Genomic DNA, 22984 nt, shown 5'->3' with positions numbered 1-22984 from the left:
CAGTTTAAAAGACTTGACTTACACTGGGTCTTGGATTGTTTTTAGCCCAATCAAAAGATAGACTTTAAAGTCTTCCTGCTGGTCTACGGAGCACCGATGAGTGGTCTTGGACGAAGACTTATTAGTTCCCCATGAGTCCTCCAGACCTCTCTGGTGGTCTGGGACAGGTCCACTGTGAGATCCAGAACCAAACAAAGAGAAGCAGCATTTAGTATCTCTGTTCCTCACTTTGGAACACACTTCCTGAACACCCGAGGACTGCTCAAACTGTTGGCTGATTTAAATCAGGGCTGAAAACTTTCCTATTCACTGTAGTATTCTTGTGATGTTTACACATTACTCTCTAGTATCAGTCCATTTTTTCACTATTATAAATGCATTTTTCAATTTTAGCTATTATTCTCCTATTCTAATTGCCTTTACTCTTTTAAATGTGCTCTTATATTAAATGTTTTGATTTGCTTGCTTGATTTCTTTGCAGTTGTGATTCCTCGCCTTTGTGAAGCAGTTTGAGTTGCCCTATGTATGAATGGTGCGATACAAAGAAACTTGTCTTGACTTGCCTTGCTGTTTCACCTGGTTTGGAACCGGTTTCGGGCTAGGTTCAGGGTGTTTTTGAAACTAGCTTAAACCTATTGTTTGGTCTGATTTGAGGCTGTTGTTTTGAACTCATTTTAGGCTGGTGGTTAAGCTGGTTTTGACGACTTTTAGGTTACTTTCTGGATGTTGTTTTAGTTTGTTTTGGACTAGTTTTAGGTTAGTTCAAGGGTGTTGCTTTGACTCATTTCAGGGTGTTGCTGTAGCTGTTTTTGGGCCAGTCAAAATCAATCAGAATATGTTGTTTTTGATCGTTTTGGACTAGTTTTGGATTAGATTCGGGGTGGCATTTGTCATCATTTCTGGCTGAATTTGGACTGGATTCAGGCTTATTTTAAAATCCAGTCCTACTTGATTTCGGAGAATTTGATTTGAGAATCCAGCGACTGACAGAGCCTCCCGTGACGTCCTTCTCCATCCTGACTTCTAACCTTCGATTTCCTCTTGCAGATTTTCCCTGTCGCGGCTCTCCAGCAGTGTCTCTGCAGACCCAACCTGAAAGCTGATCTCCCCACCGTGGACCCGTGGACCCCCCCCCCCCCCCGCCCCTGCAGCTGGACCGCCAGCCCCTGGCGTCGCTGTGTGAGTCAATTCCGTGCTGTGTTTGGTTTCGGATGAGCGTTGGTGAGGTCTCGCTGCGCTCTCACGAAACTCCGAGAGTCGTTCTGCCAAGCTCTGAGTTTGTTTTTCCGTTTGGTTTAAAATGTGAATCCCTCACGTCTCGGACGCTCCAGATGTTAATCGGAGACAGAAACACAGTTTGGCTCCTCATCACCTGCTCATCAGCAGGTACACAGCAACTGATCCCATCATGTGTGTCTTTAACATCCACTTCCCTGTTCTCTCACTCAGCAGGGTGTTTCCATGCTGCTGCGTCTCATCGTATTTCTTCAAACTGTTATTTTATTGTCATAAACAACAGGATGTAAATGTTTTGTTTCCTGACTCATATTTGAATGTTTTTGTGGACTGGTTTCATTTTTTTTCTCAACTTTTGACATGCTTTTAAGCTCAGGAAGTGATTCTTTTGGACTGTTTATACTTGAATTGGTTTTTAACAGTTTTCACACAGTTTTTCAGAATGCTCTGGGAATGTTTTTTAACAAACGCTCACTGCACAGGAGCCAAGTTCTTTCAGTAAGACCCTTTGTCCACTCTTGATGCCTCTAGACCAGTTTCACACATTTAATGTTCTGAACTTGTTTCCTTGTGACTGAAAAAGCTCTCATGTTTAAATGTCACATTGCTGCCCCCTGACATTCAGGAAAACCTTTAATTCTTCCTCGTCTTTCCTCTGTCACACTCAGGTCATCACGTTAGCCTCTTCTTTCTCTCGCTTTAATCGTTTCTCTCCACAAAAGGAGGTTTTCTTTTCCTATTAGACGAGTTCTAGGCTGTGGATGACTCTTCAGGGAAAGAGGGGGAGGAGGAAGAGAGCGTAGAGCCCGGTGGCTTCTGGTTTAATTCTAATTTGTCCTAATTGAGCTTTCAGCCGACAAGTTGCGAGTCCCACTTCCCCCAAAAAACCCCACTTCTAACCCCCCCCCGCCCCCGCTTCAGTGAAGCCCAGGTCCCCTCTCTTTATTGGCATCTTTATATGGAAGCATGTAGGCATGAAGGGGGCAACAAAGCTCCTCTCTGATGCCGCGATCGGCTGTTTGTTTAAGCGACACGTTGCCCCAAATAGCAGGAGGCGGGGGGGGGCAGATCAGGGGCCTCCGGGGGGTCGGAGCTGGTGCTTGTGAACAGGACCCCGAGTCACGCGAACGCTGGATATAAATGTGTCAAATATTTACAATCCAAAGACCCCCTACATGCTTAGTTTTGGCTGTTTTTTGTCTCAATTTTTAATCTTTTTTGACTTGTTTACTTTGTTGACTGGTTTTCAACTGGATTATTTTTTATTAGCCTGTTTCTTTGATTGTTTCTTGAATGTATTTTCCAATGTTTTTAGACTCATTTCAACACTTGTGGCAGCTTTATACCTGAATTTTGTCCTGTTTTTGAACTGGTTTTGTAATTTGGTGTGATTCTGATTGGGATTGAAGTAATAGTTTTTAGGATGGTTTGAACCGTTCTTTGGTGTTTTGGAATTTCCTCCCATCAGTTTTCCTTACCGGCTGTGGAAACCAGTCAGAAAGAATATTCGCCGTTACAAAATAGTTTCCAATATTTGGAAACATTTTTTAAGGTGCTTTTGAGTTCTTGACCAGCTTTTTTTTTTTTAATACATTTTTCTTTCCCATTCCCACTCTTTCTTTTCTGTTGTTGAACTTTTCTGAGTTGACATTAGATGTGGGGTTTTTGTCTGTTTACACTGAGTTCATGCTGGAGTTTGACTCCTGCTGAAATGGGCTTGGACAGTTTCTCAAACTCTTTCTGAACTGGAACTTCCCTGTTTTCGTGGAATAGATCTGAGCTGCTTTTTCTTGGTTCTTACATCTGTTTGATATCATTTTTGGCCTCAGTTGACTTGTTTTCACGTGGTTTCTGACATCATTTTGTAACATTAGTTCTTTTCAGCCACTTTGTTGTGTATTTATTAGTAGTTCTTTGTTTTTTCAGAACAGATTATGAATTTTTTTGAGAATGATTTCAAACTACACCAGCATCACATTCCTCCTTTTTCTGCTCCCGCTATCTTCATCAGTCTCTGACTTTGTTCACTTCTAAGAATAAAATTGAAATCAGCTCAGTGGAATACTTTATCCTCTTCATATTTTACATGAAACTAACTAGAATGTAAAGCGACTAGAAAGTGAGGCTTCTACCGAGTTCGGCTCACTTTGAGCCGTGATGGAGCCAACTACAGTTTAGAAATTTACAAATTCCATTACATCTTTTAATTTCTTTTACCAATGTATTTTAGTAGGACACAATAGTTCTTACATGTTAAATCTATTTCAAGAACTCATCTTTTATGCCATATACCCTGGAGTGGCTGTGGCTGAGTTGGTTTTAGGTTCGATTCCCCATTCCTGCCTGTCCACATAGAAGTGTCTTTGAGGAAGACACCGAGCTTCAAACTGCTCCCAACTTACTCGGTTCTGGGTGTCGTGTTTTACCAAAAAAAAAGAAGCAAACAAAAACAAGAAACTTTGTTTTACAAAGATTGTTCAGTTTTTATTTATTTTTTACAGACAAATCACATGGCAGAGCACGCACAACAAAACAGAAGAAACAACTCTTTTTGAGAGCAGATAAGAAAATATACAGCATGGATGGATGGATGGACGGACAGATGTTTGGTGGACATCAGAGACTTGGCGCTCCAGCAGGGTGTCCCGTGTCTAAAGCGCCTTGTCCTGAATGACAGTCTTTAGGTCGTCGGCGGAGGTGACGTTCACCACTTTGTGTGAGGCGTTTCGCCTTTCCACCAGCGCCGCCACGGCCTGGCCCAGGTCCAGGTGGTTCAGGTAGCCGGGCGTCATGCGGTCTGGGGAGGCCACGCCAGCGTCAATCCTCACCTGCCCGGAGGGAAGAGGTAACACCTTTGAACCAATCAGGGGGCGAGCTGAGCGGCTCTGAGCATCACACTGACAGATTCGAGCCATCAGCACTGTGTGGGTCATCTGAATGTGGAAGGAAGACGCTCTATAATCTGGATGTTAGCGGGAGGAGGATGCTCGATGTTAGCTGAAGTTACAGTGTGGACTTCCCGGGTGTGGCCATGCGGTGCGTTCAAGGCCTCACCTGGTTGAGTTTGCAGGGCAGCTCGGGGTATTCCTCCCTGAGCACCTGACAGAAGGCGAGCGCGCTGGCAGCTCCCACCGTCAGAAAGCCCGTCCCGGGCATCAGCAGCTTCTCTCCGGCTCCTCCTGCAGCCGACAGCAGACACGCTCATCGACACACACTTCATTAAGCAAACTGCACAAAACACTTTAATGCAATTTAGTTGATATTTAGGGAGACGGCGCAAACTGAGTGATACCACTGGTGACCTGTCTGATGATTTAATATCAAACATATTATGGCCTAAAGGATATAGTACAGCTGTTCTAGTTATAAGGATCCATCTTTTTTTATCTGTTGTTTTTTTCATATATTTCTGACCTGTGATGAAGGTGTAGGTCCGCTCCGGGTCGTCCCTCACTAAAGGGAAGAAGGTCTTCCACGACACGAAGGTGCTGTAAAGCAACGTGTCGATGACCTGGAGGCGAGACGGTGAAAGAAATCAGCTGCAGCCTGAAGGAGGAGCACGGTGTGTGTGTGTGTGTGTGTGAGTGTGAGTGTGTGAGTGTGCTGACCCAGTGTAGGTCTTTGAGGCTCTGTGTGTGTGGTGGTCCGCCCTGCCACCAGCTGAAGCCCAGAGACGACACCACGTCGGTCACCTTCCCCACCTCCTTCAGCAGCGCCTGTTTGGCCTGCTCCGCCTCCTCCTCCGACCCTGACACAACACACACACACACACACACACAACACACACAACACACACAACACACACAACACACACAACACACACGAAATGAATTGCCCCTCATCCTGGTTAAACGTCGCTCACAGTTTGACCAAAAGCGACTGGTGGACTCACCAACGTTTCCCACCATGGTGGTGAGCTGCTCCCTCGTGTCGGGGGACACAAAGGAGCGAAGCTTCTCCAGCCGACCGCTGTCCCTGGAGATCACTGCCACTCTGAAACCTACACACACACACACACACACATACATCCACACACACACACACACAACACACACACTCATTAATCTTGGAAGCAGCACAGCTAATCCCTCTCGCATGAAAATGAGCATTCTTCTGTATCACCTAATCATCCTAATCTGAGTATCAGGGTCATCAGAGGGATGAAAGGGAGCAGCAGCAGCAGATGGTCACAATCTGATCACACAGTGGACACGCAAACTCACGCAACGACAACCTCCGCAACGAATGCAACCATGGAGACAACAATGACAACAACAACAACAACGCATCCAGCATGCCCAATGAGAACAACTGCAACAGCAGCAACATCACATCGGACTGCAACAACAGCATTGATGACTAAAACGACCCAGTGGTTGTTAAAACTGGAGCAACAAAACTGAAAAAATTAGCAACAACGAAAACAGTAACAAGAATCAATAACATCAGCAACACAACAACAGAGCTGAAAACTCACACGATGCAACAACCGTAGCAAAAACAGAAACAGCAACAACTACACCACTGGAGACTATCACAATAACAAAAATGACAACAGTAACAATGACAATAGTTACAGCAACACAGACAACAATGACAATATGACAACTGTTGCAACAATAGTAACAATGACAACAGATGCATTTAGAAAATATTTTCATGAAAAACTCGTTCACTTTGCAATTTTTAATAATGTTTTTACTCTAATAAAAGGGTTCGACCTCTAATAATGATTGTATTTTTCTATTTTATCATTAAAAAATAAATTATTCTTACTACAGGACAGCAGCCTTGTTAACTTGACTTTGCACATGAATCAGAAAACAAAGTTGCCAGAAATGTGGTAATAAGAACAAATCTCGGGTCCAAAATGACACACTGGATCCAAAGAAGTCTGTCAAGCAGGGGGTGTTTTAAGCCTACCTAATTAATGCGCACACTGCACACGTGGATCTTGAGACAGTTTCCAGAGCCCGTATTCCAAATATTACTTTGTGGATATGCCTGATTCGGATTACTGCTGAAATTCGAAAAAAATTGTCTTTACGCATGCGAACGAGTAGTGAACGCTAGATTCAATCACACGTTTAAAATATAGAGATTGATGTAAGTTAAAGAATGATGCCTAAATTATTCGGAAAGTTATTAAAAAGTGATTTATCTTAGTGGAATTTCTTGTACGTAAAATCCACGAGGCTGACAGCTGTGCGTAACGTGCGTAAAAACCGTGCCAAACATGTCTGCATGTCACCAAGTCTCGGGAGATTGTTATTGTTGTGTTTCTCAATATTATCTCAGCAGCAGAGAAGCTTTTCTTCACATTCCAGGGGTCCGCTCGCTCACCTTTATCCAGCAGGGCTTTAACGATCCCGGAGCCCACGATCCCGGCGCCCCCCAGGACCAACACGACCCGCTCCGAGTTCGACATGCTGCGCAGACCCGCTGGTGGCTGGAGGATGGAGGATGGAGGCTTGAGGGTGGAGGAGGGTGACACGGAGGTGTGGACATGTGCGGAGCATCGTTACCGGAGGGGGAGGCTTTAAAGTCGACTCGCGGGCCGCGGTGCCGCCCTTCTCCCGGTGTCACCGAGGCCACGCCCGCGGGGCGCACGGAGGAGGAACGGAGTGTGTGTGGCTGTCGTTGTTAAATCCAGTGTGACTTTAAATAATAAATAAAACAAATAACTGCTTTCCAAGCCATTGAAAGTACATCTTTATGATTCTGCTGTCAGTGTCGAACAGAAGAAAAAATAACGGAAGAGATCGTAATGAAATATAATAAAACACAATGAAATAGAATGGATTAGAAAGGAATGGAACACAGAATAAAAATTAAAAATAGAATAGATTCCTCATTAATTAGAAAGGAAAAATCGTTGCCAGCGTTGCTTGACACATATAGAAAGAAAGTTAAATAATAAATGAAGCAGGAAAATAAGGGAGTCTTATATTATTTTCTTATAATAGACAAGAATATAAGTAAAAATAAATAAAATAAAAATAAGAACTAGCAATAGACAAAAAATACAAAAAGAACTATATCCTGAGCATAATTTAATACTGTTTCTGATTGTTTATTGTTCATTAAAATAAAATTATAATATAGAAAAATAAACAATGCATACTTTGAAGATTGTGTGAGTGTCTGTGGCCACAGGTGAGATGCTCTACAGGGAACTGCTGCCACCTAGCGGATCAAACTTCCCATGGGCCAAATTCATAATTTATTTTCACTTATTCTGCCATACAATTCAAAGTGTTCACGCCCTATTTCATTTTGTCTTCCATCTTTCAGTAGATTCTATTTCTAAATGCAGTATTATGATTCGAACACCGCATTCTCGTTGTTTAGCTCCACCCGTGCGGACCGTCCTGGTGACATCACCGAGCGCATCCTGCGCGGAGCTGGGAAACCCCGCGCCACGTGACAATGTTTACTTTATCTATGGTTGTCCAGCGGCTCGGGGCGTCTCCGGTCTGTCCAATCGCACATGCAAACAGGTGAGGCAGCAGCTGCAGCAGAGGAGCTTCTCTCTGTTTCCCGTTTAAAATGCGCTATTCCACCTGTGGCCAGTCACGAGATAGCGCTAGCTTAGCCGCGAGGAACGCTAACAAAACTTCTTTCAGAAATCTGCCGCTTTTAGCTTTATTTGTGTTTCACGAAGATATTGATCAGCTAAAACAAGGGACGCCGTGATTTTACAACTTCTCAAAGGCTTTACTTCAATTCGGGTGAGGTAAAACTGAAGTAAAACTCTCCGTAGGGCGACAATATGAACTTATCTGCCATCACTTCCTGTGTATGTCCACCGCTGACTGAGCTCGACTCTTCGAGGATGAGTTCAGTTTGGACACTACTTAAAAATGTAGGTTAGTTTTATATTTGCCGAACTGAAAAACTGTCTTCAAACTATCGAAAACCGTCTGAGTGGCGCCTCAAGGCTTATTCATTAAAATAATGAAAGCAAAAGAGTTAAGCTGACGTCTTTCGGCGTGTCTTTTAAACAAAAGATCTCCTCCAATTAAAGCATTTTTAATTAATGGTGCAGTTTTTATTTAGTTCAGTGCAACTCACAGAATTAATATCTGTGACCAGACTTCAGTTTTAGGGAAACAAGATAAATTTTCCCATATAACTAACACTTTAAAGTTTCACTTTCATTTTCAGCTTTTTTTTTAAAAAAAGCTAATTCATGTTTAGCATTTTTTCCACTGTCAACATTAGCTTTACTGCAATGAAAATGAACTTTTAACCCAATCATTTATATGTTTTCTGGGTTCTTTAAAGGCACTGTCAAGAATATTGACCAGACCTGGGAAAGGCTCCTTTATGTTAGAGGTTTGTGTTCCAGTGGAATCAGGTTCTTCAACAGTAAAAGGTTTGAGCCACCCTCAGATTACCAGCAAATCTAATGGTAATCTGAACAAGAGCAAGGTGTGGTGTTCCTCAGGCTCCATTTCAAGTGAAAATGAAAAAATGTTTGTAGCATTTCAGAGTTCCATTTACATGACAACAGAGCTAGGAGCTACTGAAAAGTAGAGATGTCCTGATCGGATTAGAGCCGATATCAGTGATCTTGAATGATCAGTTCTCGACAGATCCAGCCAATCACCTCAAAGATCTGTATTACATCAGTTTCCATCCACTGAGCCCCATTTACAAACTGCCAGAAATGAACAAATGGTAACCATGAGTGGCTAACATGTCAGCAGTCTGGTGGTCCAGTCCCACCTGGATTATCTACATCTGTGAAGTGAATTGTTTTTAAAAATGAAATGCCATGTATTGTAAATATGCATGAGAACGGGGAAATTTTTTGAAATGAAAACAAAAAAAATGATGCATTTTCACTTGAAACATTGTGTACAGGGGCCTAAATTGATCTCTGTGTGGGTTTGTGTGTGTTTGGTAAGATCCAGAACTGGACGTCAGCTCACTGCTTTTGTGTCGTGTGTTTGATGACAGAGATGAGCGTCTTGGAGGAGCGAGCGGAAGACCTGGTGAGCGCCTACGGCCTCAGCCTGGACGCGCAGATCTCCCAGCAGGGCTCATGCCTGCCGAACAGCGACGAGGAGCTGCTGGGGCAGGTCAAGGCCATGCTGACGGACGAACCCGCTGAGGCGATGCACTGCCTGGGCCTGGACCCTCTGCTGGTGATGGAGGAGGCCCTGAGCTCGGCGTCCGGCAGGCCGGCGCGGCCCCGGGCTCGGCTCCGGGGTCTGGCTAAAGCTTTCAAGGTGCTGGAGCACGCAGCCTTAAACCTCTACGTGTGCCCCTGGAGGAAGGAGTACAAAATAATCAAGGTGAGAGCGGTGTCAAATTACTCCTCCTGCCTCCCTGCCCCGGCCACTGTAACACATCAATACAAGTGATATGATCTCCAAGAAAAAACTCATCTTTTTTAGATTTATTATAAATAAACTGACACTTTTCAATCATTTGATCTTATTCCTTTTATAAAATCAGCTTGAATGTCACAAAATTGAAAAATACTTTATCAGATATGAGAGTATTTCAGATGATATGATGTCTTTTCTTCTCTTGTTTTTAATATGAGCCAGTAATTATTACCCTTTCAGTGATACAAGCGTAAAAATTTCATGTGTTTTGAGATTGGTTATGCAAAATTGGTGAGTCAAAATGCCAATCAGATCCCGAACACACACCCCTCTAAGTGCTTTTACCAGAAAAGAGATTAATTTGACAGTCTCCATAATAATCCAACTTGGCTATCTGTCTATGTACTCCCGTTCATAATGCTTATAGTGTATTGTTTTCTTTATACATTTGTGGTTTCATCTCATCAAACAGCACTAATTGTTACAAAGCGCCATGGGAAATCCTAAAAATAAGATGCAAACTGCTCTGAAACTCCCAGGACGTCATCTGACATCCGTCAGGCATTGTGCTTCCTTCTCAGACGTACTCCAGTGCGTTCATCCACGACATCTGCCCGGTGCTGTCGCCGCCGCAGATCCACAGCCTGTTCGGCCTGCTGGGGTACCGCGCCGCCTCGTCCCATCCCGAGCAGCTCCGCCTCGCGCCCGCCAGAGATGGCCAGTCCTCCCTGGACCACCTCCTGCGCCTGTCCTGCGCCTTCTTCCTGGCTCGCTGCGAGTGCTGCCTCTTGCTGGCGGCTCTGGGGAAGCGTGGCGGCGAGCTGGAGTGGGAGCTGAGCCTGGTGAGGGAGAGACAGCGAGGACACGTCCTGCAGGTATGAGGAGGCAGCCGTCCTCTGATTCTCTACAGGATTAAGTTATGAACTCATAACAAATGCAGATTATAGATTCTCTCTATAGTTTAATTATAGAGGTGTTTAAAAAAAACAAAAGCTTTGAAAAGTTAAAATTTTACAAGTATGCCCCTCTGTCTCTGGCTCTCTTTCTGTCTTGCTGTCTCTCTCTATCAATAAGTCAAATAACTGGAAGATGATTGTAGTTCCTACAGTTATTAGTATTTAAAAAAAAAAAAACACTAAAGAAAGTGTAAAACTCTTCCTGGTTTGGCTCCGCCCCCCTTGCAGGCCGCCCTGGACAACACGACCAAGCTGCTGGATGTCAGCCCGCCGCCGATGGACGCTTTGGACGGGGACGTGGATCTGTACGGGGACGATCAGGACAGCCAGCAGCTGATGGCCGTTAGCGACCATCACAACCCTCACTCTGTGGCCTGGGCGGGTCCCAGCAGCGACGCCGTATCTAACGGCGAGGTGGCGGCGTCCTCGCCGACCGGCAGCTCAGACCGGCGAGCCTGCGGGGAGTCCAGGGCGGACAGGACGGACTCGCAGAATGGCGAGCACTGCTGCAGCTGCCTCCTCGCTCCACAGCTCCACCTCCAGCACTGCTCCGACTGCGACGCCACGCACGACTTCCACTGCGCCCTTCTGGAAGTCTGCAGGAATGACAGCCACTACGTGGAGGGGTCTGAGCCGCCGCAGAGCGACATGCCGTCCATGGCTCTGCACGCCGAGCCCGACTCCATGAGCCCGATCGTCCAGCCAATCAGCTTCCACGGCTGCTGCGACGTGAAGCGGCCGGACCCCCAGCTGCTGTGCTTCGACTGCCGCACGTTCCACTTGGACTCCTGCCGCGACGGGAAACTCTGCCTGACGGCGCACGACGCCCGAGTGCTGGGCATGTGTGGCGAGTGTGGGCAGGCGTGCTCCAGGGCGCCGCCTGTAATCTGCAGGTATTGTGGGAAGGAGTACTGCCGGGACTGTTGGTACAGGAACCCCATCACCTGCAAATGCGGCCAAACCTTCGACCAGTCCACGTCTGTGTGAGGCCGGGCCCAGCGGGGTCGCAGGGTCACCTCTCTGCACAAGACACAGGGTGAGTGCAGAGGCCCACTTGTACTGAATCCAAAACGAAAATCACAGAGGTGTTTCATTTGATTGACGTGACTCCCCTGGGCCACCGTAGTTCTGCACTCTGGAGGCACACGCAGAAAAATCTCAGTGCCTTAAATTCACACGCAGAGATCTTTTATGGTTTTCTTTACTGCCGCCTTCACCGACCGGCAGCACGAAGCGAGTTCCAGCTGTTTCTGTCAGGTCGCGGTGCCATCCTGTTACTCTCAAGGTTGCCATGGTTACAGTTATCAGCATTAAAAAAGAAGTAGAAAAACAGAGTGTGTCGTGAAGACGAGACTGTAACTTCGTGCCAAATCTGATTTCATCCGTCACGGCTAACTGCAGGAAAAAAAAGGGGGTTTTGTAACATTTCTCTGTGCTCCTTGTGTTTTATGTAAGCTGTGAGAAATGGGAACTTCCCACTTATCGGGATATGTGCTTATTGACACTGTCCAACTGGGAACTTCCTACTTCCTATAGGGAAACATGCATCATTAATGCAATGTGCCTCTAGATGAATGACTTCTCTGTGATTTAATCTGATCAACAACTTTTATTATAGTTTTGATAATTTTGATAACTTCAGAAAAAAATGCTCTGTGTTGACTTATAAATTCAGTTGATATTAATCCGACTGCATGTTTTTGTGAAGTTCTTTCACTCATACCTGAGAAGTGGGGAATTCCCAGCTGCATCAGCATGGTGGCAGGGTTAGGCCACGCCCCCAGATAGTTGACACCACTTTCTACGAATTACAATTTTTCACAAACTTCAATAAATAAATGAACATAGATGGAAGAAATGTTTTTATTTCATGGCGTCTTCAAATGTTCCTTCCACCAGTCCTTCATGATAAAAGAACAATTAACAGACAAAACTGATCAATTCAACAAATAAACTTTAACTAAATACAACTGGTGATTATGAAAACAGCCACAACGAGCCTGCAGTTAATGGAGGTTTTTTTTATCATCACCGTCTTTGTTCAAAAATTCTTTTTTGTGGGGGGGTGGGGCTCAGTTCCTGTCATTTCTGCATAAACACAGAAAACAGGTTTATCCACAGTGGCACAGTGGAGGGTTCTTTTCCTCCAGGAGTTGGCCTGTTCTTCCTGCAGTCACATCGCTGCAGAGTTAAACGTGTGGGTTAAGCTCCTCTTCCCACCGTGAGACTCCGACCCCGGCCACGCTCTTTAAAGATGTATGTGGGGAGTTTCCTGGATGCTGCGGCTGCTCGTCATTCATTGTGCTCCTGCCAGCAAACGTTGATGAATGTCTTGCTGTCCATGCGGTCGATGTAGAGGACGCCGTCCAGGTGGTCCATCTCGTGCTGGATGATCCGAGCCGGCCAGCCACTCGCCTGCCACGTCACCGCCTCGCCTTTCTCATTCAGACCTGTAGGAACGAGCGCCAACAGTCACCGTCAACCCGAAAGACACCGACGGAGCTTCTGCCTTCATGTCTGTGATCTGGTTCAATATTGGTGCAAGATGTGGAATGAGCTGAGGTTTCTGACTCTTACAGATGAATTCTTGGACGTTGTCAGTAATTTAAACAAGTATTTCTCTCTTACCCTCAGGAACAGTAACTAAAACTCATTGATTCTCATGTTTTTCACCTCCTTGGCCTGTCTGTGTGAAAATGAGGGTGAGCTGTGTGGGTTTCCTGCGTACCGGACACCTCCACAGACAGGAAGCGCGGCACTGTGGCGGAGAAGCCGGAGATGCTCTCGCAGGCCTCCTGAAACAGCACGGTGCGGCCGTCCAGCACCCTCAGCTTGGGGTTGATGAAGACCCGGAGCGGCTGGGCGGAGAGGCCGCGGAGCTCCTGGGCTGCCGGCGAGCTCTCCTGCAGCATCTCCTCGGGATATTCCAGAACCAGGATCCGGAGCGGGACCCCAATCTGAGGTGCACTCAATCCCACGCACTCCAGCTTCCGCATGACTTTCACCAGCCTGCCAATGACCCGCTGAATTTCTGGGCCTGTGATGGCGGCGGGGTCAACAGCGGCGGCGTGCGAACGCAGCACCGGGTCCCCGACCTGGCAGACATGGCTGTATGGGGGAGCAGGAGGCGGGATGATCTTTCTTTTCACGTACTGCAGATAGGAGCGCACTTTGATGCCTCCGGAGGAGGAGAGTCTGCAGGGGGAGACACGTGGTAGATGCATGGAGGAGGACGTGTAGGGAAGGATGCAGGAGGAGCGAGACATGGAGGACAAACAGAGTCTGAACCCCGAGCAGGAGAGCCGCAGCACGGAGGAGGAGGAGCTCATGGCTGCAGACACAGAACAAATCCACTTTACAATCAGCTCTACTGCTGGGTCACAGGATTCAGCTCTTTATTGGAAAAGTGTGTTGTATTTTCAAAGGTTCTCAAAGGAAAACCACAGCGACAGATTGATAAAATCCTAGTCCAAAGCTAACCTGACATCTCTGAAACCAGTTAAACAACTGATATTTCACACCCGAAAACCAATCTTTGCATGAAAGTATTTCAAATCTTAAATGAAAAACGTGCAAAACAAGTCAATTTTTACGAAATCACTCCAAGACCAGTCTTTTTGTGTGAAAGTAAACTAAAGCATACAAGTTGTAAAGTAAATCCAGTCAAAAACTAATTTTGTTTGGAAAAAAAAGATGTCTATTCAAAATGAAAACAAACGCTACATTACTATTTTATAATCTGTGTAAATCGTGTTTTTTTTTATAATACGCTAATTTATGGTCAGTAATTTAGATCAAACTGTTTGAACTACAAAAAATAAATCACGCTGAACGATTCTGAACTCGGTTTCCCATGATGCGCCGCTGTTTCCCAGCCACAACAAAGATGGCGGCCCCCTGGAAGCGATCTTACGTTGAGAAACAGGTCAAAATCTTCATTTATCGTTTCGATATTTCACTTTGAATCACCAGAGGACTTAAAAGACTTTATATTTGACATAGAAGTACAAGTTGGGTGTTTTCAAAGGACAACCAATGGTTTTACACCTACGGTTATTTTTCTCTGAATTTGACGGAGTGCCTTTAACTATGAAAACAAGTACCTGTAGGTTAACTGATAGTGGTCTGGGAGCTTAGAATACTAATAAAATTTGAATTCTCTTCGACGTTACTTGAATACTGTCGAATGCGGGTAGCGCCGCCCGCCCGGACTCTCCAGACAGTAATGGACAAGCGCTCCCGTTGGACCACAACCGTAGACCACGGCTAACTCGTTAGCATGTTCGTATGGTTAAATATGAAGCTTTATTTGCGCACTGACAATGTGTTATCATATAAGAGGTTAAATATTTCTGCGTTACCTTACAGTGATAGAAGCACTCCCGTGTAACCTGAGAAAGAGCACATAATAAGATAAGAAAAAGGTCAGCAAGAGAGACGTGCACGGCTGCGTCCGACTGTTTCCAGGTCAGTGACGTCATCACGCACATGCTTGTTCAACACGTGAATGATTTCTTTAATTTCTTCAAAATCATGCAGAAAACTGTTATTTCATTATGATTTTTAAAAAAAATGTTTTTAATGTGCGCAAAAAAAACGTGGTGTTAAATGCTGAAATTCTACAGGAAGTGAGTCTGAAACTCGTGCTCTTGGAGGTCCCGGATGAGCAGCTGTTCTCCGCCTTGACATGCCGGTACTTGTCCCGGACGGTCAGGGCCCCAGGCCCCGGTGGGTACGTGTGTGGGTCCTGGCGGAGCGTTCAGGCTCCGGGGGCTCAGTTTGAAGCAGTGCTGCGGGCTGATGGACGCCGTTCTGTGCCTCCTCGCTGCCCGCAGAGCACAGCTGCGCTGAGCCGCTGATGGACGCAGGGGAGCCGGCTGGAAGTTCCCGGAGCTTCCCCTCATGCTCACTGCTGATCATCGAGCATGTTTGGTGCCACAACATGATGGACATCCTGCAAGGTGAGGGCACATTCTCATACCTTTTCACTTTTGTTTATCGTATTATTGGAAAAAAAATAGACCGAAATATCATCACATCACCTAACTTTGAAAACTTATTAAGTAAAAATAAGTGTAGACAATGGGAGTGAGTAAATCAAAGTACATTTTGAATAGCTTTAAAAATAATGTTAAGATACATTTCTAAAATTATAATATTGAAGTATTTTGTGGAATCATATTTTGCAGGGGTATCAAACCCATTTTAGTTATACAACAATGTTTTGAAGTGAAAGCTCCACAGCTGGAAGTTTTTGAAAACACTGTCTCTGTGGAAACGAGAAAACGCAACTTTTCTGAAATGCTGCTGTCATGCACCATGGTCGTAGTAAATAGTTGTTCTGCACATGCACAAGCTGATGGACAATAAGCAGGGTCAGTAAGTTGACAGTCACCGTAACAACTGTCCAACTTGGTCATCTGTGTATTCTTGTATAGAATTTGTGGTTTCATTACAGTAATCACCAACGGCAGCCACTAGTGACACAACCTGAAAGCTACATTGTTTTCAGTGTTGTTGCCACTGCTTTTGTTGGACATAATTTTCGAAACGTTGCCACATAAATTTTCACTTGAAGCGTTGTGGTAACGGGGCCTCAGAATCCTCTTCAGGTCTTTTCCAGGACCCTGATTCAGAGGATTAGGGTTAACTAAGCGCTTTCCTATTGTTTCCTGTCTCAGCTGTTGGCACCTCCTGCTGGCCGGACCTGGACCTGCAGTCTCTGAGTCTGGAGGAGTCGTGGAGGCTGCGCGTGGCCTCTGCCCGCGTCTTCTCTATGGTGGAGAACCGGGACGTGGCACGCTTCGAGAGGGTGGTGGGCTTCCTGGAAGTGACCCACCAGCTGCTGCCTGGACTGGTGTCTGCCATCAAACACATGAAGATCATGTTCGGCCTGAAGACGCTGGTACAGACCTGCCAGCTTTCACTCATTTCATGTGTAAAAGTTTAGAATATGAATCCCTGCTTCTTCTTTTGTTCCATCAGGTCATCATGAAGATGCTCAGAGACGGTCAAGGAACCATTGACACGGTGTCGAAAATCAACCAGTTCTTCCCCAACAAACTACCCCAGTACCAAAACCACTGTGTAAGGCTCCAACTCTGCTCCCATCTGCATGTTTTCACTTAAACCTAAGCTCATCCTTTTGGTTTTTAGTTTGCTTTAAGTTTACAACGCCAAAATTAAAATTGAGAATGCCAAAGAAAACCAGAACAAGACTGTTTTAACAATTTTGTGCAGATCTGACTAACGCTTCAAACCTACGCTTCATCTGATTTTATAATGAAAAGTTACTCTGTTCCTTTGTTCAGAGCCAACGTGAGATGTTCCTCATGAGGAAGAACCACATGGACTTTAAGGCTTTGGCTCAGGGACTCACTCTGGACAAGAACAGACTGCAAGAGTACATTCAGGTTGGTTGGTTTACTCAAACACTGGTTGCTTTTTTAGGGACGGCTTTTTAAAAATGACATCTATAAAAAGATAATAACGAGGGAAGTCAGAATACAATAGATTAAAGCATTATATCATGTTCTATAGAATATTTATGATGTCTTTTAAATATTTAGTTTTACAGTTTCATAACTTTCTGCAGGAGTTGTTTATTATCGTTATAAATATATATATAAACTCTTGGATAGTGCATGATGAGCCCCCACCACAGAGAGCTTGAGACCTTGTTTACATGACAACATTTGAAGTGAAAACCATCGTTTTTACATTTTTATTTCATGAAAGTTTTGTGTTTACATGACATTGTTTTAAAAATGATCTCCGTGTGCACGGAAATGGCAGAAACACTGAAAACAATGTGGTTATCACGCCAGGCTACGCATTGGGCCGTTGGTTGTTTTAGTAATAAAACCACGTACACATATTGGCACAAAGAATAATATGCTATAAAGGTCAACAATGGTAGTATATGTATGACATTCGTATGAATACAACAAAGTTACCATCCATGTGCAGTATCAGTGTTTCAGAAAAGCTTACTTTATGATTGGGATAAATTAAAGCCAATCCTGTTCTGTGATTTAATAATATGCTTCGTCTTTTCCCCCAGTTAATTGAGGGCTAACAGCAGTTTGTTGTGTGTAGCTCGGTGTTGATGCAGTACATGAATCAGTGAGTGTCTGTATTGTGATTTTCAGAGCCAGATGGAGGAGCAGTACGGGGAGCGTTACGCTCAGAAAGTGGAGGACAGGCTGCTGCAGTATCTGCGAGAGCTGGAGGCTGCGTTACCCAGAGAGACGCACATCGATAGGGTGAGGCAGGAGCTTCATTTCTGTCCAAGTTATGTAAAAAAAGTTTGATTGCTTTGTGAAGAATCCACACAGATTGACTGATTTCACATTAAAAATGTGTGGCCTGCTGCTAAACCTTGTTTGTGAGTGAAAAACAAACCTTATTAGTTCAACAATATACAAAATATGCTTGCCTGAGAGAAAATCATGTGTTTATTTCATTTTTGAGTGTATTTATTTGCTATTAGCATGTTATATCTGCTGTAATGATGCTGACACTCTTTATAACTGTGTGTGACGTAGATCCTGAAGAAACAAAATCCTGTAACTGAGGAGGAAAAGCTGCTTCTGGACGTCATAACCTCCGATCACACCACCATCGCAGCCACTCTGAAGAGGCTGCTGCACTGCGGTGAGAGACGACGCGACACAAACACAAATGAACAGAGCTGCCACTCTCTGTGGCGCTTCACACTTTGGAAGAGTTGATTTAATAGAAGTTCGAAGGCTAATTTTCAGGCTACAAATATGAATCTTTCCAACGTACAGAGGCTGAAGTGTTAAGTAGTAATTATGTATGAATTATAAAAATCGACAAAACATTCCTCAGATTTGACCAATTATCAGTACAATATATTCTGTAAATTTTGCTGGAAAAAAAATATTTCTGATCCTGAGGTGCACAAAACTCAGTTTGAAGTATTGTAATATTATACAAATTTCAGTATCTAATATTATATTCAAGATCAATGATTTTTTTTATTTTAATTAAACTTTGATACAGTCATTATATAAACATAAAAATATTACAAAAATCAAAACTATTATTGTGATTATGACAAAAATGTCATTAAAAAAACTTACTAAAATGTGTGGATTAGGTTTGTCATATGATGACTGAAAAAAGGATTAAAAAAAGAAATTAGTGATGATAGATTAAAGAAATTCAAAAAGGCAAGAAAAGTATTTGAAGGGTCATCGTCTTCAATCAACACCCGATTCCTCTCTGTTCCTTCAGACGCCACCTCCTGTCACCCAGACGGAGTCTGTCAACCACCTGAAGAGAAAGTCAAAATCTCTCGACTGTCGACATCTGCTGTAGATGGAAAAACTGCCCCAAAGGCTCAGCCAGAGAGTTTCAGAGGTGAAGAGGAGGTTTTGTTGAAGAGAGACTCGGTTTTCACAGGGATCGGCCACTCACATGAAGGTGGTGCTTTGGTCTTAAAGAGGAACAGGAAAACTGAGGACATCCGTCAGTTCTGCTCCAAACACAAGCGCTGGGTGAGGAGCATCTTACAGGAGTGTCCGGACGACTGCTCCAACGTTTCTTCGTCCCCGCCTCTGTTCCCGTCGTCCTCGTCCACTTCCTCATCGCAGGACCTCACCCCGTCCAACCTCGTCCCCAGTCCCTCCGATCGACCGCCTTCGCAGAACGCCGTTTGTCCCGCAGCTGGTCAGACACGTGAACCCGGGTGCTCCAGATCAGACGATCGCTCCTCTTTGTCCAGGGACAATCTGCCTTCCTCGGTGGTCCCGACAGTCGACGTCACCTCCTCTTTAGCTTTTAAACCCAGTTCAACATGTCCAGACAACATATGTAGGAACACACCTTCACTTTCAGGTTGTAGTTTGAATCCCCCCTGCCAAACATCAGGTAACAAAGACACGGCGTCACTTCAAGAAGAAACTTGTTCACCTGAGAAGACGTGTCAGGGTGAGCACATGGACACCACTGATCTGCCACAAACGGGACACACTTATTCCAGACTCTCACACAAGTTCAGACAAACCATCAGCTGCTCATCAAGTGAACCTTCATCTGATGAGTTTCCAAAGGATCCAAGTAACTTTCTGCCAGGTAGACATCATGTTTCAACTTCAGTGTTTCAGGCACATGAATTAGAAAACCCAGAGGATATGATGAGCTCAGAATCTAACAGTCAGGCAGAAGCTTGTCTTCAGCCCTCATCAATCAGATATGATCCACTGCCTTCACTGCTGTCGCCCGTGGTCCAACTGGATGATATCACCTCTTCTTCTGCTTTTAATTCCAATCAAATGTCTCCTGCTTGTAACATATGTAATCACCATCAGGTGATTTTAGGTTCCAGCTCTCATCTGTCCCATCAAACCTCAGGGATTGATAGCCCCATATCTATTCAACCAGATACTTGTTCAGACGAGAAGAGACTGCCTGATCCACAGAATGCACCCACTACCACGAAACTTTCACGGAAGTACAGACAGGCCTTGAAAGGTTCAACAAGTAAACTGTCGGCTGAGGAATTTTTGAAGGAACCAAGTAGCTTTCAAAGGAGTTTTCCATCCTCATCCAATGACCTCCCTGTTTCTGGGTCTCCTCCATGTCCTGCTTCTCCCTGCTCGTCTCAGAAATCTAAACCAGATGACATGAGCTCTGAATCAGCCCCTCAGACGGAGACTTCAGCTCAGTCGCCATCATGCAGAGTCAGTGTGTGTCCTTCTGTACAGTCACCAATGGTTCATCTGGTGGACACTTGCTCTTCCTCAACTTCTGAACTCAGTCAGACATCTCTAGATCGCATCAAAGGTCATCAAGAACAAGCACCTATGGGTTCCAGTCCTCCATCCTATCAAACCTCAGGGAATAATGTCTCTCCTTCTGTTCAACCAGAGTCTTGTGCCGCCGTCAAACAGTCAAAAGCTTCACGGAAGAGACCTTCAAACAAAAAGGCTGCAAAGTACACAAGTGTCTTTCAAAACGAATGTCCACCTTCACCCCACGACCACAGCGTCTCTGCAGCAAACACATCTAATCGAGATAAAATTACTTCTGGGTCAAGTGCTCAAACTGTGTCCCCTCCTCAACCTGGAGATAATCTTCTACCTTCTGTGCTGATGCCAGTTGTCCGACTGGTGGACATATACTCCTACCTCAACTTTAAACCAAATCAACCATCTCCACACGACTTTGTCCGATATTCTACCAGTCGGACACCTTCAGGTTCAGGCCCCCCGCCCCGCCGAACTTCAAGAGAGAAAGTCTTGCCGTCTGTTCAACTGAAAACTCTTTCAGATGTGAAGACACCTCCTGAGTCTCAGGACCTACCCTTAATGCCGCACAAGGTCTCCAAACTTTCATCAAAGTTTAGGAAAATGTTCTCAAATGGGACTAAGCTTCAGATCAGTAGTCGAACTTCAGCCGATGACATAAATATCTCTGGGCTTCCTGCATGTGAGGCTTCTGCTTCTACACCTCAGTCCTTCTGCCACGGTGACAAAAACGTATCTACCAGATCATCTCGTCGTGACATCAGGCATCGTCCTCAAACTCACACCAGAAGCCGCTTGCAAACGAAACCCTCCATTAATCCTCCGCTCAGGTTATCGCTGCAGAGTCAGGCTTCAGTGCTGCAGTCCGACATGCTTCAGCCCTACGTGAGTCTGACCAGGCTGAAAGCTGACGAGTTTCAACCAACTGGAGCGTCAACCAAGCCCAAGAGAGAGGAAGAAGACCTGGATTCGTCATTTGATCTGAATGAATTGTACTCCGATTCTTCAGACAGTGATGTGAAAGAGGATCCGGACCCTGACTACAAACCTTCATTGAAAAAGAAAAGACTTCTCTTGGAGTATGAGAATGCCAAGATGGCAAGCAACACGTGAGAACCAGAGAAACTTTAGAGAGACAAAGTGACGTCTTAGCTAAGAATGAAGACCTTTGAACGCTAAAGAAGGACAGATATTGTCCAACTTTAAAAGTGTTCATAGCATAGTGTGTGGACATGTGTAATATATATATTACACATAGCCTTATTTAAATGTTCAGAAAATATTTAAAAGAGTCAGCATCGCCCTGTAGCAAATATCTTCTCCACTCCTTCAATGGAAGAAATTAAGGCTAATTTTGGATCTATTCCATTTTTTAACCTCTATATGGCTTCCCGCATAGTTGTAAGTTAACTTTAGACAATTTTTTTTCATCATACCCAAGTGCAGAATTAGAATTTTTACCATTTTTGAACACCGTAGAGTGATTTTAGCTTACTTATGCCCAGGTGTGGATTATAGAATCATATCGTCAGAAAAAAATCGATTGGGTTGGTGTTTTTCAAACAGATTGAAATTGAGATTCAGCTCAGTCTTACTCTGATTTTAAACTTTTTTGATCTAATTTAGGACTTCTTTTAGACTTCTCTGTGATGGCAGCAACAAAAAGTTTATGTTCAGCCCATGAACTAGAAAAACCTGACGATTCCAATTTCAGAGTAATGATGAGTTTTGATCTTCCTCTCCTTGGTGGAAAAAAGATCAGTCCGTGTTGGATCTCTTATTTCGGAAAAATACAAAATTAACTAGTTTCGGGATGCAAAGAATGAACCCCACTGTCTCGATTTTGAGAGATACACAATCCTGTCAGATTTACATCAGATTTGTTTACAGCCTTTGTGCTGTGGCTTCTTGTTACATATCATCAGCCATCATGTAGCCATATGTTGTATTGTACTGTGGAGATATGATCCGCTCAAGTCAACCAGTCAGCCCGCCTCACCGAGTCTTGTAATACCACTTTTTACCAGATGTGGTGTTGTGGGTCACTCCAGTGTAGAGATGGAGTAGATCACTCCTGAAGCTGTCGTTAAATAGAAGTAATATGTGAGAACTGCACTGTGGCAATCACTTGAAACCGACGCGCTGAATCTTCAGAGGCAGCTTTAAGGTGTGAGAATGAGACATTGTATGGGTGAAATAGCCACATTTCACCAGCAGAGGGTGTTTAAGCACCATTTTAAACTGTGCTGACTGCACTGATGAAGAAAGATGTTACTGTATTTTTTTCTGTGTAGCAGCTTTTAAAAAGGGGACGTGAACTGAAATTTGTATTTATGGACACAGTGTGAATAAATACTGACAGTTTTCTGTGTGTTGTTTGTTGTTGGTGTTTGTGAGAATATCTGTAGATAACTCACCACTGTGAGTTCATTGAGAAGATGAAGGTGTAGTATTTATTTATGTGACAAAGCAAGACTTGTGATTCACAGACAACTCAAAAAATGACACCCCAGAGAGGACAAATAAAGGAGACAGAAGGATGAAGGAGGATGAATGGATCAAGGAAGGATCAAGGTTGAAGGAATAAAAATCGTGGTTACTGGAGAGGTGAAGACAACACATCGTTTTTGCATTTTTTTGTTTTACAAAAGTTGAGTGTTTCTGCACACCTTTTTGT

General features: G+C 44.4%; 4 protein-coding genes across 8 annotated transcripts; 2 read left to right on the top strand and 2 right to left on the bottom strand.

Annotated features, from left to right (window-relative positions):
• Positions 1-3713: 3713 nt before the first annotated feature.
• LOC115391938 (uncharacterized) lies at positions 3714-6736 on the bottom strand. Its single transcript, XM_030096371.1, has 6 exons — positions 6580-6736; positions 5129-5236; positions 4845-4984; positions 4651-4747; positions 4291-4415; positions 3714-4064 (listed from the first exon to the last, which is right to left on the bottom strand). The coding sequence occupies exons 1-6, from the start codon at positions 6662-6664 to the stop codon at positions 3888-3890; spliced, it is 732 nt and encodes a 243-aa protein (XP_029952231.1). The 5' UTR covers positions 6665-6736; the 3' UTR covers positions 3714-3887.
• An 890-nt stretch (positions 6737-7626) lies between these two features.
• On the top strand, positions 7627-12378 carry spata2l (spermatogenesis associated 2-like). 5 transcript variants are annotated; one of them, XM_030097168.1, is made up of 5 exons: positions 7688-7736; positions 8524-8574; positions 9202-9539; positions 10157-10450; positions 10760-12378. In XM_030097168.1, exons 1-5 carry the CDS (start codon positions 7727-7729, stop codon positions 11516-11518), a joined length of 1452 nt encoding a protein of 483 aa, XP_029953028.1. In that variant the 5' UTR covers positions 7688-7726; the 3' UTR covers positions 11519-12378. The 5 variants fall into 5 exon arrangements, with proteins under 5 accessions (XP_029953029.1, XP_029953028.1, XP_029953027.1 ...); XM_030097167.1 differs by lacking the exon at positions 7688-7736 and adding an exon at positions 7762-8101 and having other exon boundaries at positions 8524-8572; positions 9196-9539; XM_030097171.1 differs by lacking the exon at positions 7688-7736 and adding an exon at positions 7764-7967.
• Positions 12285-15014, bottom strand: pdf (peptide deformylase, mitochondrial). Its single transcript, XM_030097172.1, has 3 exons — positions 14893-15014; positions 13260-13862; positions 12285-12981 (listed from the first exon to the last, which is right to left on the bottom strand). Exons 2-3 carry the CDS (start codon positions 13858-13860, stop codon positions 12824-12826), a joined length of 759 nt encoding a protein of 252 aa, XP_029953032.1. The 5' UTR covers positions 13861-13862; positions 14893-15014; the 3' UTR covers positions 12285-12823.
• Positions 15015-15170: 156 nt separating this feature from the next.
• LOC115391973 (uncharacterized) lies at positions 15171-22643 on the top strand. Its single transcript, XM_030096409.1, has 8 exons — positions 15171-15259; positions 15367-15492; positions 16213-16436; positions 16517-16618; positions 16843-16944; positions 17683-17796; positions 18079-18187; positions 18794-22643. The coding sequence occupies exons 2-8, from the start codon at positions 15390-15392 to the stop codon at positions 21418-21420; spliced, it is 3381 nt and encodes a 1126-aa protein (XP_029952269.1). The 5' UTR covers positions 15171-15259; positions 15367-15389; the 3' UTR covers positions 21421-22643.
• Positions 22644-22984: the final 341 nt, after the last annotated feature.

The sequence above is a fragment of the Salarias fasciatus genome, chromosome 7 (assembly GCF_902148845.1).
Source record: "Salarias fasciatus chromosome 7, fSalaFa1.1, whole genome shotgun sequence".
Classification (NCBI taxonomy): Eukaryota; Metazoa; Chordata; class Actinopteri; order Blenniiformes; family Blenniidae; genus Salarias; species Salarias fasciatus.
The sequence above is the reverse complement of the archived record's forward strand: the minus strand, read 5'-3'. Positions and strand labels throughout refer to the sequence as shown.